This window comes from Pleurodeles waltl, chromosome 11 (assembly GCF_031143425.1).
Source record: "Pleurodeles waltl isolate 20211129_DDA chromosome 11, aPleWal1.hap1.20221129, whole genome shotgun sequence".
NCBI lineage: Eukaryota > Metazoa > Chordata > Amphibia > Caudata > Salamandridae > Pleurodeles > Pleurodeles waltl.
The window spans coordinates 691,453,662-691,469,642 of record NC_090450.1 but is presented as its reverse complement, the minus strand read 5'-3'; the positions used below and the strand labels follow the sequence as shown (position 1 = coordinate 691,469,642).

The following is a 15,981-nucleotide window of genomic DNA, read 5'->3' as shown; positions in this document are numbered from 1 at the left end:
CTGATTATATGTAAATGAAGTGTCATTTAGTAAAATGTGTTGATGCATGCTAGTATTTCCCAAAAATATTTCTAATGGAAAATCAGTGTAACCATTTTCAACACGATTATGGGAAGCATGAAAATAAACAAACACTGACAAAGGCAACTGATCTGACATATTTTTATAAGTCTTTTAGTTTCATCAATGCGTGTCTTGTTTTGACATGGCTTTTGTAACACTTTATTGTTGTGGGAGCTACCAGGCCCTCAACATTGTAACAAACACTGGCAAACCCCCCCAAAAAAGTTTTTGAACTCTCTAAAAGCACACCAGTGGCATAACAAAGGCCCCGCAGCCGCCCTCCATGGGGCCCCTTCAGCACAGCACCTGCCCTGAGTGAGTCTGGAGAGGGGGCTCCTCCATGTTCTTTACAAAGGGGCACCCTCCAGTTTCGTTACGTCACTGATTGCCACTGTAGCTCCTGACACTGAACAAAACTACTTTGTGTGCCAATATGCTCCTTGTGGAAGAGCAGAATGCGATCGCTCACAGTAAAGCCGGCCGAAAGAGAGAGAAATAGAAGTTTAATAAAAACAAAATGTCTTTGTTAACACCAGACCTAATTAGGGACCAAGACCCACATGCAAAAAGCACACTGCGATGCACAAACCCAGTTTTGCGATTCAGTAACCTGGTTACCGAATCGCAAAACGGGTTTGCGACTCGCAATTAGTAAGGGGTGTTCCCTTCCTAATTGCGACTCGCAGTGCAATGTAGGATTGTTTTGTGACCGCGAACGCGGGCGCAAACCAATCGCAGTTTGCACCCATTTCAAATGGGTGCTAACACTTTCGCAAAAGGGAAGGGATCCCCATGGGACCCCTTCCCCATTGTGAATGTCACTGTAAACATTTTTTCAGAGCAGGCAGTGGTCCTGTGGACCACTGCCTGCTCTGAAAAAATGAAACGAAAACGTTTCATTTTTCATTTTTGTTATGCATCTCATTTTCCTTTAAGGAAAACGGGCTGCATTACAAAAAAAATAACTGCTTTATTGAAAAGCAGTCACAGACCTGGTGGTCTGCTGTCTCCAGCAGGCCACCATCCCTGTGAGGGCCGCCATTCGCGAGGGGGTCGCAAATTGCGACCCACCTCATGATTATTCATGAGGTGGGCATTTGCGAAGCCCTTGCGAATCACAGATGGTGTCAGGGACACCATCCTACATTCGGATTTGCGACTCGCAATTTGTAGGTCGCAAATCTGAACCTACCTACATGTGGCCCCAAATTCTTAAAGAAAGTCACAAAAGTGCACCCATGGTATATGTTGTACCCTATAAAATATTTGTGAACTGTATTTTAGCATGGGTAAATACGATGTGTAGATTTGCTCATGTAAAAATCTATTGAGCATTTGCAAGTTCATTTTCCCTCCAGCCACTTTCTTCCCAACCCTGGAACAAGTTCTAATTCTGCCATTGTCAGGAGTAAATGTCCAACCTTTCTTATTATGGGAAAATATTAGAGAGAAGCTGGTAAAAATCTTTAAAACATGCAGGTTAGTAGGTTTGCAGACTCAAAGGCATTCCAGCCCTAGAACTGTTGCTTACTGCTTCCTCCAGCCCCAGTATGCAGATCTGCAGAAAGGTGGCAAAATAAGGAAATTGTTACAGTAGGGATTGAAACTGCAAGTATTTAAGCCCTACTATGGTAGTAGCCCTGACATAATCAGAGAGGCTATTATCAGAGCACTTACATAATGAGATTGCTGCCATAATTTGTCGCCACACTACATGGCACCAAAGGGACAAGTAGATCTTTTTACAGGACAAGTAGATTTGAGAAGCAACCTGTCCACTGGACAAGTAGATATTTTAATAAATTCCACACCCCTGATGCCAGTCAAGAAACAAGTGTACCTGGCAAATCACCCTTGGGGCATTCACTTACCAGGTAAGCTCTGCACCTCGTTTGGCAAGAGCTTCTCATACGTGTTAAATATTCCAGCATCTGAAATCACAACTGGGGCAAAAATATTCACTGGTTCCTGGCCTTTTGCGTGCACACTAACACCTGAAATACAAAGGAGGTTCACATAGGGAAGGTCTTTCAAAGCGACCATAGCTGAATTTTCTACAGATAATCATGAAACCGTTACATACAGAAGCAGACGTCCCAACCGGATCCCCTTCAAAGGATGTTTTTTTTAAACAGAGAATTAAAATATGAATTTCACAAGCACTGTTACAATACCAGATAAAAACAAAAAAAGTTTAATTTTCCATCATAATTAAGGCTCCCAGTTTTTCTATATTTACTAATTTTTTTCAGGTAAATACAGAGAGAAAACAATTTATTGTCCTGTCTCTAATTATTTTTTTAATGGAAATAAAAAAAATGAAAAGTTTTTTTTATTTTTTTTTATTGATTAGAAATGTCAATCCTGGCTGCCATGCCAATAGCTACTGGAATGACAGAGAAGGGAGCAAAAAAAGAGCGAAAGTTTAGGAATGAGACTTAAACAATTGTAGATGTGCGCAAGTTTGATACTAAAATGTTTATGTGTTCATTTAAGTGCCTTGATTTATTATCTATGGGTGTACTTTTTATTGAAATCTGTCAGGCATTCAAGTATCTGTACTTTTATTAATTTAATTAAATTAAAATATGCTAGTTTCTGCTTCATTTTTTCACAAAACCCAAAATAAATATGGATAAACACAGATAAAATTAGAAAATACATAAAGATGCTTAAATATAGACGGAAATGTAAAAAACAAAAAAACAAAAAAAAAACGAGAGCCATAATTGTAATAAAAAGTGCAGTTGGTCCAATTATACTTACAGGGAGTGCAGAATTATTAGGCAAGTTGTATTTTTGAGGATTAATTTTATTATTGAACAACAACCATGTTCTCAATGAACCCAAAAAACTCACTAATATCAAAGCTGAATATTTTTGGAAGTAGTTTTTAGTTTGTTTTTAGTTTTAGCTATGTTAGGGGGATATCTGTGTGTGCAGGTGACTATTACTGTGCATAATTATTAGGCAACTCAACAAAAAAAAATATATACCCATTTCAATTATTTATTATTACCAGTGAAACCAATATAACATCTCAACATTCACAAATATACATTTCTGACATTCAAAAACAAAAAAAAAACAAATCAGTGACCAATATAGCCACCTTTCTTTGCAAGGACACTCAAAAGCCTGCCATCCATGGATTCTGTCAGTGTTTTGATCTGTTCACCATCAACATTGCGTGCAGCAGCAACCACAGCCTCCCAGACACTGTTCAGAGAGGTGTACTGTTTTCCCTCCTTGTAAATCTCACATTTGATGATGGACCACAGGTTCTCAATGGGGTTCAGATCAGGTGAACAAGGAGGCCATGTCATTAGATTTCCTTCTTTTATACCCTTTCTTGCCAGCCACGCTGTGGAGTACTTGGACGCGTGTGATGGAGCATTGTCCTGCATGAAAATCATGTTTTTCTTGAAGGATGCAGACTTCTTCCTGTACCACTGCTTGAAGAAGGTGTCTTCCAGGAACTGGCAGTAGGACTGGGAGTTGAGCTTGACTCCATCCTCAACCCGAAAAGGCCCCACAAGCTCATCTTTGATGATACCAGCCCAAACCAGCACTCCACCTCCAGCTTGCTGGCGTCTGAGTCGGACTGGAGCTCTCTGCCCTTTACCAATCCAGCCACGGGCCCATCAAGACTCACTCTCATTTCATCAGTCCATAAAACCTTAGAAAAATCAGTCTTGAGATATTTCTTGGCCCAGTCTTGACGTTTCAGCTTGTGTGTCTTGTTCAGTGGTGGTCGTCTTTCAGCCTTTCTTACCTTGGCCATGTCTCTGAGTATTGCACACCTTGTGCTTTTGGGCACTCCAGTGATGTTGCAGCTCTGAAATATGGCCAAACTGGTGGCAAGTGGCATCGTGGCAGCTGCACGCTTGACTTTTCTCAGTTCATGGGCAGTTATTTTGCGCCTTGGTTTTTCCACACGCTTCTTGCGACCCTGTTGACTATTTTGAATGAAACTCTTGATTGTTCGATGATCACGCTTCAGAAGCTTTGCAATTTTAAGAGTGCTGCATCCCTCTGCAAGATATCTCACTATTTTTGACTTTTCTGAGCCTGTCAAGTCCTTCTTTTGACCCATTTTGCCAAAGGAAAGGAAGTTGCCTAATAATTATGCACACCTGATATAGGGTGTTGATGTCATTAGACCACACCCCTTCTCATTACAGAGATGCACATCACCTAATATGCTTAATTGGTAGTAGGCTTTCGAGCCTATACAGCTTGGAGTAAGACAACATGCATAAAGAGGATGATGTGGTCAAAATACTCATTTGCCTAATAATTCTGCACTCCCTGTAATGCAGGGCTACAGAGGAGAGTCAATACAGAAGAAGACACTCACCACAGGCTTTTCCTTGACTGTCAAGAAGGATGCGTTGGACAGGGGCCTTGTTGAGAACGGCACCGCCAGATTTATCAATGACGGGGATCAGGCTGAAGGCAATCTCGCTGGCACCCCCTCTCGGATACCACGCACCCTCAATGTAGTGCTCAATAAGAATAGAATGCAAGGCGAAGCTGGCATCCTTTGGGAAAAGGCCTAAAGTGGTGGAAGAAATATACATTATGTGCCGCTGTCTAAAGGACGAGGATGTCACACTTACATCCCCTGGAAAAATACAATATTTATTTATTAAGGTTACGATGCCTTTTTGAAATTCCTTCTCATGGCTTTGTGAAGCTGCACACCTTGCCACTGTACTTTTTTCAGGACAACACTATTCATTTTCACCCCCCAAGGGACTCTAGAACCATGCAAATCCCACTTGAAGTACTCATGTTTTACTCTTGTTAGCAGTGGGACCTGGGTTCTTGCAACGAGGGGAAACCCAAAGTGCAGAAGTATTATAGTGGCTACTGCCCTCACTACCCAGGTTTCGAGTGACTAGCAGTGGTAGGAGTATAATCCATAGTCCGAGGTGCAGGCCTTTTTACCTGTTTTAGGACTGGAAAAATGGGAGGCAATTTCCAGCTTCCCCATTTAAAGGTCTGTGTAGTCTCCCAGATGCGAGGTCCACACACCTTCATCAAATATGGAACACGCATGGAGGATGGCTGTGCTCTAGGGGTCTACAGTGAGTGTCTTGTGTGGGGATGGGCTACTGGGTTCTAGAGTTCATTGTTTCATAGGGGAGAGTGGTTATCTGACATGCAGGCATTGAGCTGTGGGACATATCAGCGTGGAGGCACAGCCACTCCCAGAGACTCATGGTCTCAGCTAAACCTGGTGGGTTGGGAGAGGTAGCCCTTCTCTTCAGCTCTTCTCTGTAGATCCACGGAAGGCCGGCTTTTGCAATACAAAAGCCCTGTCTACCAGAGTGAAACCCATTCTCGCTTTAATGATTTATGACCAGTATCCCTTGCCAACTGGTCTACTGTACCAAAGTCATTCCACCTTTCTTCTGGGACAGTCTATACTGATCTTTGGAAAGGCAAAGGACTGCATGACCTGCAATGGGGATCGTCATGCATCAAACGTACACTCGGGGACTGGAGGATCACCCAGAAATGCCAGACCACCAAGGGAAAGAAATTCTGCCACCATAGTCAGTACTGCATTCAACATTTCTGCTCTACAGGCAAGAAGGCCCAGTGCACCAGCACAAGGAGAGACAACATGAAGAGCCAGGCATGGATTAATGGTCGGACTGCATGACCTGCAATGGGGATCGTCATGCATCAAACGTACACTCTGGGCCTGGAGGATCACCCAGAAATGCCAGACCACCAAGGGAAAGAAATTCTGCCACCATAGTCAGTACTGCATTCAACATTTCTGCTCTACAGGCAAGAAGGCCCAGTGCACCAGCACAAGGAGAGACAACATGAAGAGCCAGGCGTGGATTAATGGTCCTAACAAGAACAGGGAATGCTAAAAATCAGGCAGGTGGCATCAATCAAAAACGGTATAAATACAACAAACACTATTGGTCTACACAGAGGTGACATACCATAAGTACCAAAGATGTACCCAAACACAGCTCGCAGTTCCCGATTTTCGGTCAGCTCATTCACCACTTGCGTGACAGTCCTGGATGCCAACCTAAAAAACGGAGACAGCCAGGCGACCAGGCCTGTCCAAATGAGGAATCTGGCCAGAGGAAGGGGTATAATTTTCAGGACAACAACGTGATATACACTTCTGGAAGCAGACTGAAAGAAAAAAGAAAGCAAACCAAACACTAAACCACGTGTGACAAACTGTGGCAGCAGTGTAGCTCCCCTGCTTTACTTTGCAGAAGATGGAAGAGCATCACATTACATTTACAATCATTTTCAGACCACAAAATAGGCCTTTGGTCTAAAAAGAGGCAAGACTGGAGGCAACAACACATCGAAAATTCATTCATTGGAGAATCACTCGGTGAGGTGAACCGGTTATATCTTTGCTGCGGAATGGCCCTAAACTGATCACTTTAAAAAAGTGCCACTAAAGTTACACTTTATTATGAAGGAAAAATCTCATTCACGCAAATTAGATGGACTAAAAGCTCCAGTCCGACGAGTTTTCTGGAGACACCTACCTCACAGGAAATCTCACCATTTACCCGTCAGTGCAAGTCAGGTGGGAAATGAAGTGTCTTATTTTCCAAGAAAGAGCATATGTTACCTTCACGAGTTGCATGAATTTATCAATGGCGTTGGTCTCCCCTGGAAAGTGTTTTTTCAGTCCTTCTACATACTCCTTTCTCCCGGTGTGCAGGGGGTACCTTTTGCTGGTACTGGGGTCCCCCAAAATAACCACGTCAAAGGGACTGTCCATTTGAGCCCACTGCAACTGCCCTTCAGTCAGCTGATCCATTATGAACCGCACGCTGCCATTGTCCATCCCTCCAATGTAATGGATTCCTGTAAGCAAGCCAGATATAAGCATTCAATGCATTCTATGATCAGGCTTCAGATTTGAGTATTTTAAAGCAATCTTCTGAGTATTTTGCTGCATTCATTTATGCTCATCACTATGTTTCCGCATTTATTTAGTAAATGGCTATAGGAAGGGTCATCATGCCACCCTCAGGCAATCATTAATCAAGTTCAGTTCGTTAGATATCCAATAATTATCGACACATAATTACTGTAGCTTTTCTCACACCTCAACCTCTGTTACTGTGCTGGTAAACCTACCAACATCAGATATAACCTGCTCTTTTGAAGAACGCTTTCTAAAGCAAAATCGTTGTTTCGTGGGTCTGTAAATGAGAGATGTTATCATTATTGCGCAACTTAATAGTACTCAACTGATCAACTTCAGAAGGGTCAAAGATGGAGTGGCCATGTGCCACATACACCTCCTTCAGAACCACCCATCAAATCATGGCCTCACCACAGTTATTGGCCAGTCTTAATTACTTTCTTCTGCATCTCAGGGCAGTTGTTGTGCTAGTAATGATGACCTCAGAGAGTTAGTGTGCAGGTTATTACGCCAGCAGTATTGCCCTTAGTGCAGAGTTTACTTGCCACTAATTAAAAACTATGATATGCAATGTAGGGCTACGGCAATGTACGAAAAATATGCGTACGCATTTTCTACTTACTTAACAATCGAGAATTCGCTTTAATCTTTAGAATAGATATGGAAAATGCTATATAAACACCACTACAATACAATACCAGTAATGGTCCCGTTACCCAATTTTTTAAATCTCATTTCACTGCTGGACATCCCACACCTGAACATTTCACAAACATTGAAACCAGTATCACAAATGTACAAAAGATAACAAAGAGCTCTGAATGACAGCTGGTCACTCACCAACATCAAACTCGTACCCCTTGTCTGAGAAGGTGTGGCAGCAGCCCCCAGCTTTGGTGTGCTGTTCCAGGACTAGCACCTTTTTCCCAGCCTTCGCCAGCACTGCGGCCACCCCCAGCCCGCCGATACCGCTGCCAATCACAACGGCATCCAGGTTCTCTGGAATCTTCTCCACCGCAAAACCTTTGGACATAAAGAGATGAATCGAATGACCACAAAATGGTGGTAATGACTTGCATAACATCTCCACAGTTATGAGGAGCAAAGGTACAGCATTCAGCAATGAGACAGTCACAACTTGCTTTGAAGTTGGTGCACCGGCGACACCAGTAACCAGTCACAGTATGGAAATAGCTTTAGTCTTTGTAGGAGTACCAATACCCCGCTACAGGGACAATCTCACGCGTGGCGCCCGGAGTATTTAGCCGGCTATGTACCTAGAAGCAGAAGGCAGAGACTGGTGCAGCATGGACAACATGTGGTCCATTTATGTGGTAGTGGTTCATGTACACCTTAAAACATTTTATGAGATTCACTATCCAGGACGACAAATTAAATTCTGAAGAGTAAAACTATTTATTTGGCTATCCTACTAGGAAAATTGCAATTGCAATCACAACAGGACTCGAGGTTCACTGTCTGGCTAGTGGCTCTGTTGGCCTTTGTAGAGCTGATCATATTAAAGTGAAATCCACAAAACAGGCAAATTCTGGTGAAAGATGAAAGGACACTGATGGAAGATTTAACACACACTCATACCCTGATGTGGGCAATGCTTTTTTAAAAATTTATTTCGGAGGTGTTGATAAATGATTGTAATTAAGTTGTAACTGTAGGTCTTAAGAACGCGGTAGTCGCACCGGTAACAGATCGTATTGCAATGCTCCTGTTCACTGACTGCACCTTCTCATGTGATTTTGTTTGGTGAACCACTCCATCCGGTTACCGCTTTTTGTGAAATGGAGACAACTATTAAAACATACCTAAGTATCTATCTAATTGGATGTACGTACACAAACTGTCATTAAGGGATATTATGGCTCCTCAGATCAGTTCTTACCCAGTCCAAAACACACTGAGAATTGCCTGGAAAAACATCACTTGAAGGCAGCCCTATGATTTCCATCCAAACATCCTGCAATTGTGGTAAGCAATGCAACCGTCACACCGTCAATGCACTGCTCATAACCCCAGATGAAACATAATAGATGACACACACAATACATCATCAATGACATGGCACAAGACAGCCACACTCGGCAAGAACATTAATTCACAGACGTGGTATGGAGAGGAAAGGCTCAAGCCCACCAGACTGATGTCCTTATAGAAACTGCTTGCAGAGTAAAGGCCGAAGGGCCATTGTTAGCGAGCAAATGATAGATAAAGAAGAAGGGCAGCTACATTTATAGTCCAAGTAATACACAGCATCACAGACATTAAGTGCAAATTCAAGGCTGCAGTGTGTGCATCAGAAACTAGATAACCCTGCAGTGGTCACATGTAGAGCAAACACTGCTGCAGTGACACTCCCAGGCAACAGATGCTCTTACAGGTATGAAATGCAGATGTGAGGCTTCAGTTGCACTGCCAATACCGAGCGGACACTGTGCACGGAAAGAGGCTAAATATTTCCAATACTAGGTTTGATTAAGGGAGATGTTTTCATATCTGATGTCACAGATCATGCCAGTGGAAAATGAATTTGTGATGATCAGTTATGTCACTTGTAATGTGTGGTGTGAGCTCGTGTTAGAATAAATTATAGCTGCTCACCTAACGACAACTTACAAATGGATTGTTTTGTTTTTGGATCACTGCTGTAACAATCCTAAATATGAAGTTTTTAAAAAAAATGTAATATATTTCATTGATTAGTAACTGATCTTACGCAACTGTCATGTCTCCAAACGGATGTTCTTTAGTGTTTTTGGTGGGGATTTGTATGGTATACTTTAGCAACTGCACAGAGGTTGCCTGCATCCTAACCTCAGTAGTTCCTGGGCATGGCTGCATTTGTGCTATTTACTGTACTCACTTGGTAGTTTTCTACCACTGTGACTAATTATCCAGTACCCGCTGCTCGAAGGTTTTGGCCACTTCCTAGGGCACCTACACTGAGATGTTGGAGACTGAACAATTTACAAACACTTGGCAGGAGAGATTCCCCCCCCCCCCCCCCCCCCCAAACAGCCCATAAATCCTGTGTGTTAAATGATGTATAAGAAATAAATCGTATGGCACACATAGGATTTATGACCTGTTTTGTGCGTTGACAACTAAATAATTGATAGCCAACGGGGTCTCTCCCATCTAGTGTTCTTTTTCTTTGGTAGCCATCCTTTCCACACACCTGTCGAGTACTGGGCACAGATGTGGCATTAATCCACACCTGTGCCAAATGTCCTCAACACCAGTTCTCATTGATCACAGCCACATGCCGTACACAGCTTGTGATGGGCACAGGGCACTGACAGTTGCCCACAATTTACAAACTCAACTGACATAATGTAGATTTCATTATCAAATTTCTCAAAAACCACAGAGCGAATGTACACAAAACAAAGCCCCTGGTTTGACTCAACCTGCATAGGCCCAGTATCTTTGCTGTAGCACACAACAAAATATTTTGGGTTTTCAATCGGAAATCCTTCTAAAGTCTGTCCCTTGACCAACATCTACAAAACTCTCCAAACCAGACCTTACTTTTCCATTTCCATCTCATTGTAGAAAACGAATATATCTTTTCTGCTCTATGTATTTGACCCAACTGGGAAACCTTGTGAAGGAATAGATTGGGGGATGAATTGAATGATGGGGCATTAATACGAGGGGACAAGCACTGTGCCCCATAGAAGACGAGGAGTGGTCGTTTTTCTCCTCCCAGCACACCACATGCTGAGAAATATGAAGCAAAGACATAAAAACATAATACAGAACACAATATAAACAGTTCCAGTATAGAAGAAACCCCACATAGTAAAACAGATATTGAAATTAACTGATTGAGTATCAAGAGAATTTGATCTGAAATCTAGCTAAGCATCTTCTAATTTCTCTCATCCACTGAGGAGTATATTAGTACTAGTGCATGCAGTGAAAAATGTGTGCACCCCCCGGCATATGTTGAAAATGCTGTTGTAAGAACACTACCCATCTAATCCCTTCCACATAACATAGGAAAGATACCAACTTCTCAGAGAAACTGGGAAACATAACACCTGACTCTGCTGTGAAAGGAAGTGAAACAAACACTGATTAAAAACAAAAAAACAATAGTGTGCACTCAAACGATACCAACCTTGAATGACCAAAACTACTAGACAGCAAAAACACCCGAGCACAATATCAGCTTAGCAAGTAGAACCCAAAACAGATTAAATGAATGACAAGGAAAAGGGAACACATAACAAACAACTTTAAACCTGACAAAGACCAGATCATCGAGAACATGAGCTGACCTCATGGTATGAGGACTCATTTTCTCAGATTATGAGACATTTCCTCATGAACAGTCAACAATATGAAGAAACAGAAATACCCCTATGCAAGGAGAATTTGCCCCCAGATCACCAGCTTCATGCAGTGTAAAGACGGAAAACAAGAAGCAAAACATCAAAACTTGTCAATAAGTGTTAACTCATAAATTACTTTAAAGGTAATTATTGAAAGCCACCAGGCAAAGGAAAGGGGGCAAAAGTGGAGGGAACAGAAAGGGAATGCTGAAGAGGAAAAAAAAAAAAAGAGGGTAGGTCCAGTGGGTGAAAGGAGGGGAAGTGGAAGGGATTAAGGGGATAAAGAGAAAGTTCAGGACATATGTTTGGTTTTTGCCTGTTACCTCAGATGTCTGCACACCTCTTTGGAAATCAAATTGAGAGGTGAGGCCTGTACAGGGCTGTGCAAATTTTTAATTTCACCAGCAGACTGCTGCAAAGTTTACAACTTAGTAAAGTCACAGTATGTTTCAGTTTGGATACAGATTTACAATTGTGTATAACTGCCCCAACAAACCTGTTGTCAGAAGAATTATCCTGCCATAAGTAGATTTTGCAAGATTTCTCTCTGGTAAATTTAACTTTTCAAAAAGTTGCTGCTTTAGTGAAGTGGGAATGGGCAAAGTCGCGCGATACATCCAGCTTGCTTTATTTCATTTTTGCAAGGCAAAGTTTATCGGAACTAGCAATGCTAGTAGCGTGGGTGAGTTAGTGCAAATGGCTATATCTGCTTTGTGCTGTCCATTCACTTTCCGTGTTTTTAACTGTACATGGTAAAACGACTTACTACACAACCACACTTAGTTTATTTGTAGGTAATGCAAAAAAAACAGCTATGCTGAAGAAGAGCTACAAAACAAGCAAAGCCTATACATACTTAAAAAGGTAGTGCAAAATGTGACCCATAAAAAAAGTTCCAGCAAATACAAAAAAAATCTTTCCGAAAACAGAAGAAACAACCCTAAGCATATTTATTTTTACATATGAGCCCTTAAAACATACAATGAATTATGGTGAGGTTCACTGGAATAATCCGACTGGGACTATTGAATTTTCTGCATAATTATGGATTTGCCCCATTACCCATCATTTGTGGCATCATTTGCATATTTTAATCAAAAAATGTTACTAGTTCAAATGAATCAAATGCTATTGAAAATAAAAGGAATGAGGTGGGTTGTTGCATTGAGAGACTGTCTGTGAAGGTCACTTTTCAGCTGCTGTTTTCGGTTTACAGGTGTTCAACTGTTGCTAACGAGGTGGGGCATTTGTCCTGACAGCAATGATGTGTGTTAAAATGACAAAAATAGCCACATAATACTATGTATTGTGCCACATAATATGCTGTTTCTTGCCATAAAATCCAGTTAAATTAAACCTTCTGCATAATGTATTCCCATAAATTTAAGTGCTTCAGAAATCTTTACGCAGCCACGAAAGCCCCAGAACAAAAGGCAATGCAGACATTTTATGCTTTGAATTCAAACGTGTTCAATATGAACCCACAAGGAAAAAATCTTGGTTAACATTATTTTATTACACCATTAAACGAATTCTGTATGCGGAGGAAGTCTGGCACGATACTTTGAGGAAAGATCTTGCTAAATGAGGAAAAAACCTTCACCCCGCCCTTAAAAAAAAATGCTGCTACTGTGATAATGTAGACATTTTTTTAAACTCATCAGAAACACCCCCCACCAAGGCTTAAAGAGCAGAACCAGACAGGTACAAAAACTGATCCATACAAAAAAAAAAAAAAAGATTGCATTTTCTGGACTCATTTCTTAGAATACAACTGCAAATCCCATCACTTTAATGACAGAAACAAACGGGGAGAAAACAAAGCTAGAAAATGGATCACTTTACCATAAAGCAGCTGAACAAATATGAATAAAGAATGCACTGGCAGAAACAATGACAACACAAGATGAAATGTTACTGATAACCAAAGAGACTTAACTTTGCATCATACCGAATGAGATTACAAAGCACCAAACACGGACAACCAATGAGCAAACATGGGTTAAGTAACTAAACAATGGCAATACAGACAGGTAAATATAGACCTGGAAACCAGACTAGCAAGCATTGCAGCATAGGTCGTGTAGAAAATAAAAACCTGGTTTCAATCCTACTCTAATAAATATAATACAAGGAGATGGGATGATTCAGGGAAGGCAATTTGGACAGAGCCCTCCGCTCCATTAAGGGCTCCCTCCCCTTCTGGGGAACGCTTCCCTTGCCCCCTATGGGCAGGGTTTATATCACTGAGATGATCATCCTTCCTCGCCTACTTTACTACTTTGCAGCGCTCCCACTTGTCTTGCCTCGCTCATTCTTTAAGACACTACAGAGCACTCTGACGGACTTTGTGTGAGGTAAGGACAGACGCCGCGCGGCCGCATCTATGATCAAACATCCACAGACTGAGGGCGGACTGGGTGTTCCTAATTTCGAAATGTACTATGCTGCAGCCCAGCTGCGGTGGACAGCAGATTGGCTACGCGATCACCCATCGGGCGAAAAATCGACCCTGCTCAACTCCCTGGCTTAGACACCATTACTGACCTGGCTGTCAGACAAATCCTCCCTCCCACTACATGGCAACACTGTATTGACTGCTGCAAGGTCGTGCTGGCTACGCTATGTCCATGGCAGGGGACCTTGCTTCCCATACTCGCCCAAATACCGCTTGACACTTCTGCCTGATGCACGGTCCTTGTTAGCACACCACAACATGTCCCCGTGGAAGACGGCGGGCCTTGTCACGACTGGTGATTACTACTATGAGGGCACACTACTAACATTCGACGAATTGCAGACCCACACAAAGATATAGGCCGGTAACTTCTTAGCATATTGCGCTATACGCCATCTTCTTCATATATCGTGGGGCCTGGATGATACTGAACCTCCCGTGTTGCAGATCCTCACTCTGCTCCTCTCAATGGGTGACGGTAGGAGAGCTGTGTCACGATTATACTCCGTGCTCCTGCTGGACGCCCTCCCGTGCCTAGATCGCGCAAAGTCTCGCTGGGACGAGTCGCTCCCTGTCCTCAACAGCTTGGTCATCTGCGCTCTCCTCGGTTAAAACTGTCTCCCGTAATGCTAGACTCCGCTACACCCAATTCAATTATTTACCTTGCTCTTACCTCTCCCCCTCCAGCATAAAACACATGTTCCCTGCTCCGGACCCAGCTTGCCCCTGTTGCGCGCACCTCCTAGCAAATTTTTACCACATGGTGTGGAGTTGGCTGTGGCTTGGCAACTCGTCACTGATATAGTGTCTGACATAACTTCCCACGCTCTGCTGCCGACTCCCGAATCTTGCCTACTGGGATTGAGACGTCGCGCCAACAAAGGCAAGCAACTACATAGGTTCATCGATCTGGCATACATAGTTTTTAAACAACAAATAGCCATTAATTGGAAGGCACTGCACGCCCCTAAACAGGAAGGGTGGCTTCGGATATTACTACAGCAGTCTCAAGCCGAGTCCCAGACGCTGCGCAGCTTGCAACACGGAGGGCTAGCACAGGGTGTCTCAGAAGTATGGGACGCCTTTATAGTCAAGATGGAGGTCAGGGACGACACTCGCCCACCATAGTTTCTTTATAAGTCACCGAGGGTGGCTGGCTGATTGCCCTCCTCCCCACCGATCTGAATTCGAATCTTGCTTTGGTGGCGTCTATAGCATTAGCCGCTGCTCCAACATGAAAGTGTACATCACTAACATACCAGCGTAAAAGTGCTCCTGGACACCCCAGCGATTCTACCCATTATGCCCCCTTTTCACCCCATACCACGCCTGAAACAGCCAGGCTATACTACCAATCATCAACACTCTCACATAATAAATGCTTATTCTGGGCGTGGGCGCCACACCCCCTCCCTCACCCCCCCTCCTATCAGAATACTACTGTATACACCCCCCGCCCTCCCCGGCGCGTTCTCGTACTGGCCACCACGCGACACAGGGTGTAATTTAAGTTGAAGCTGAATATGTAAATCACTGTTCATGTTTAAAGATGTTTAATCCTGATGTTCTTCTTTACGTACCTTAATGACCGCCTTGTCGTCGGCTAGCTATGTATATCACTTTTGAACAAGAAAAAGATGTTACAAAAAAAAAAAAAAAAAAAGAAGATGATGGGCTGATTGTTTAAGGATTTTCTTGTTCGCAAGAGTGTTGCAGGCAACACCCAATAGCTTAAAGGCAGGGAGACGTGCACAACAAAACAAATATTCTTAACCAGAAGAATCGGACAACAAAGCACATTTTGCAAAATGATTATCACTTGTTTTATACCGGAGGTGGCAGATTATTTCACAACCAGGCCAAACACGATTAACACTGTGCACACAAAGTAACTGGAAAGACAGAATGTATGTAATGTCCAGAATAGATTAGTCTTCAGGTAGAGGAGGCGCATTTCTAGATGTTTCCTTAAAGTTTAACAGTAACCATTACCTTGAGCCCATAAGAGGATGTGCAGAAAAGGTAAATGTTTAAAATGTACCTTGTGCTAGATTACCAAACAAAGCAGGTCTCTACTAGCCCCGGACAAAGATATTTCAGCGAGTTTGAAAAAGGTAATAAAAGACTTTCAAAAGATAAATAGTAAACCAAAGTGAGAACCTCTACTAGGCAGA

General features: G+C 42.6%; 1 protein-coding gene across 3 annotated transcripts in view; it reads right to left on the bottom strand.

Annotated features, from left to right (window-relative positions):
* Positions 1–15,981, bottom strand: part of RETSAT (retinol saturase) — a 144,469-nt gene that overhangs the window by 92,277 nt on the left and 36,211 nt on the right. For 2 of the 3 annotated variants that reach the window (XM_069214225.1, XM_069214224.1), the window contains exons 2-6: positions 7,835–8,017; positions 6,692–6,930; positions 6,033–6,234; positions 4,424–4,621; positions 1,935–2,057 (exon numbers count right to left, since the gene is read on the bottom strand). In XM_069214225.1, the coding sequence (XP_069070326.1) occupies positions 1,935–2,057; positions 4,424–4,621; positions 6,033–6,234; positions 6,692–6,930; positions 7,835–8,017 (945 nt within the window). The remainder of the gene's footprint in view (positions 1–1,934; positions 2,058–4,423; positions 4,622–6,032; positions 6,235–6,691; positions 6,931–7,834; positions 8,018–15,981) is intronic. The other variant, XM_069214226.1, reaches the window with a different exon arrangement.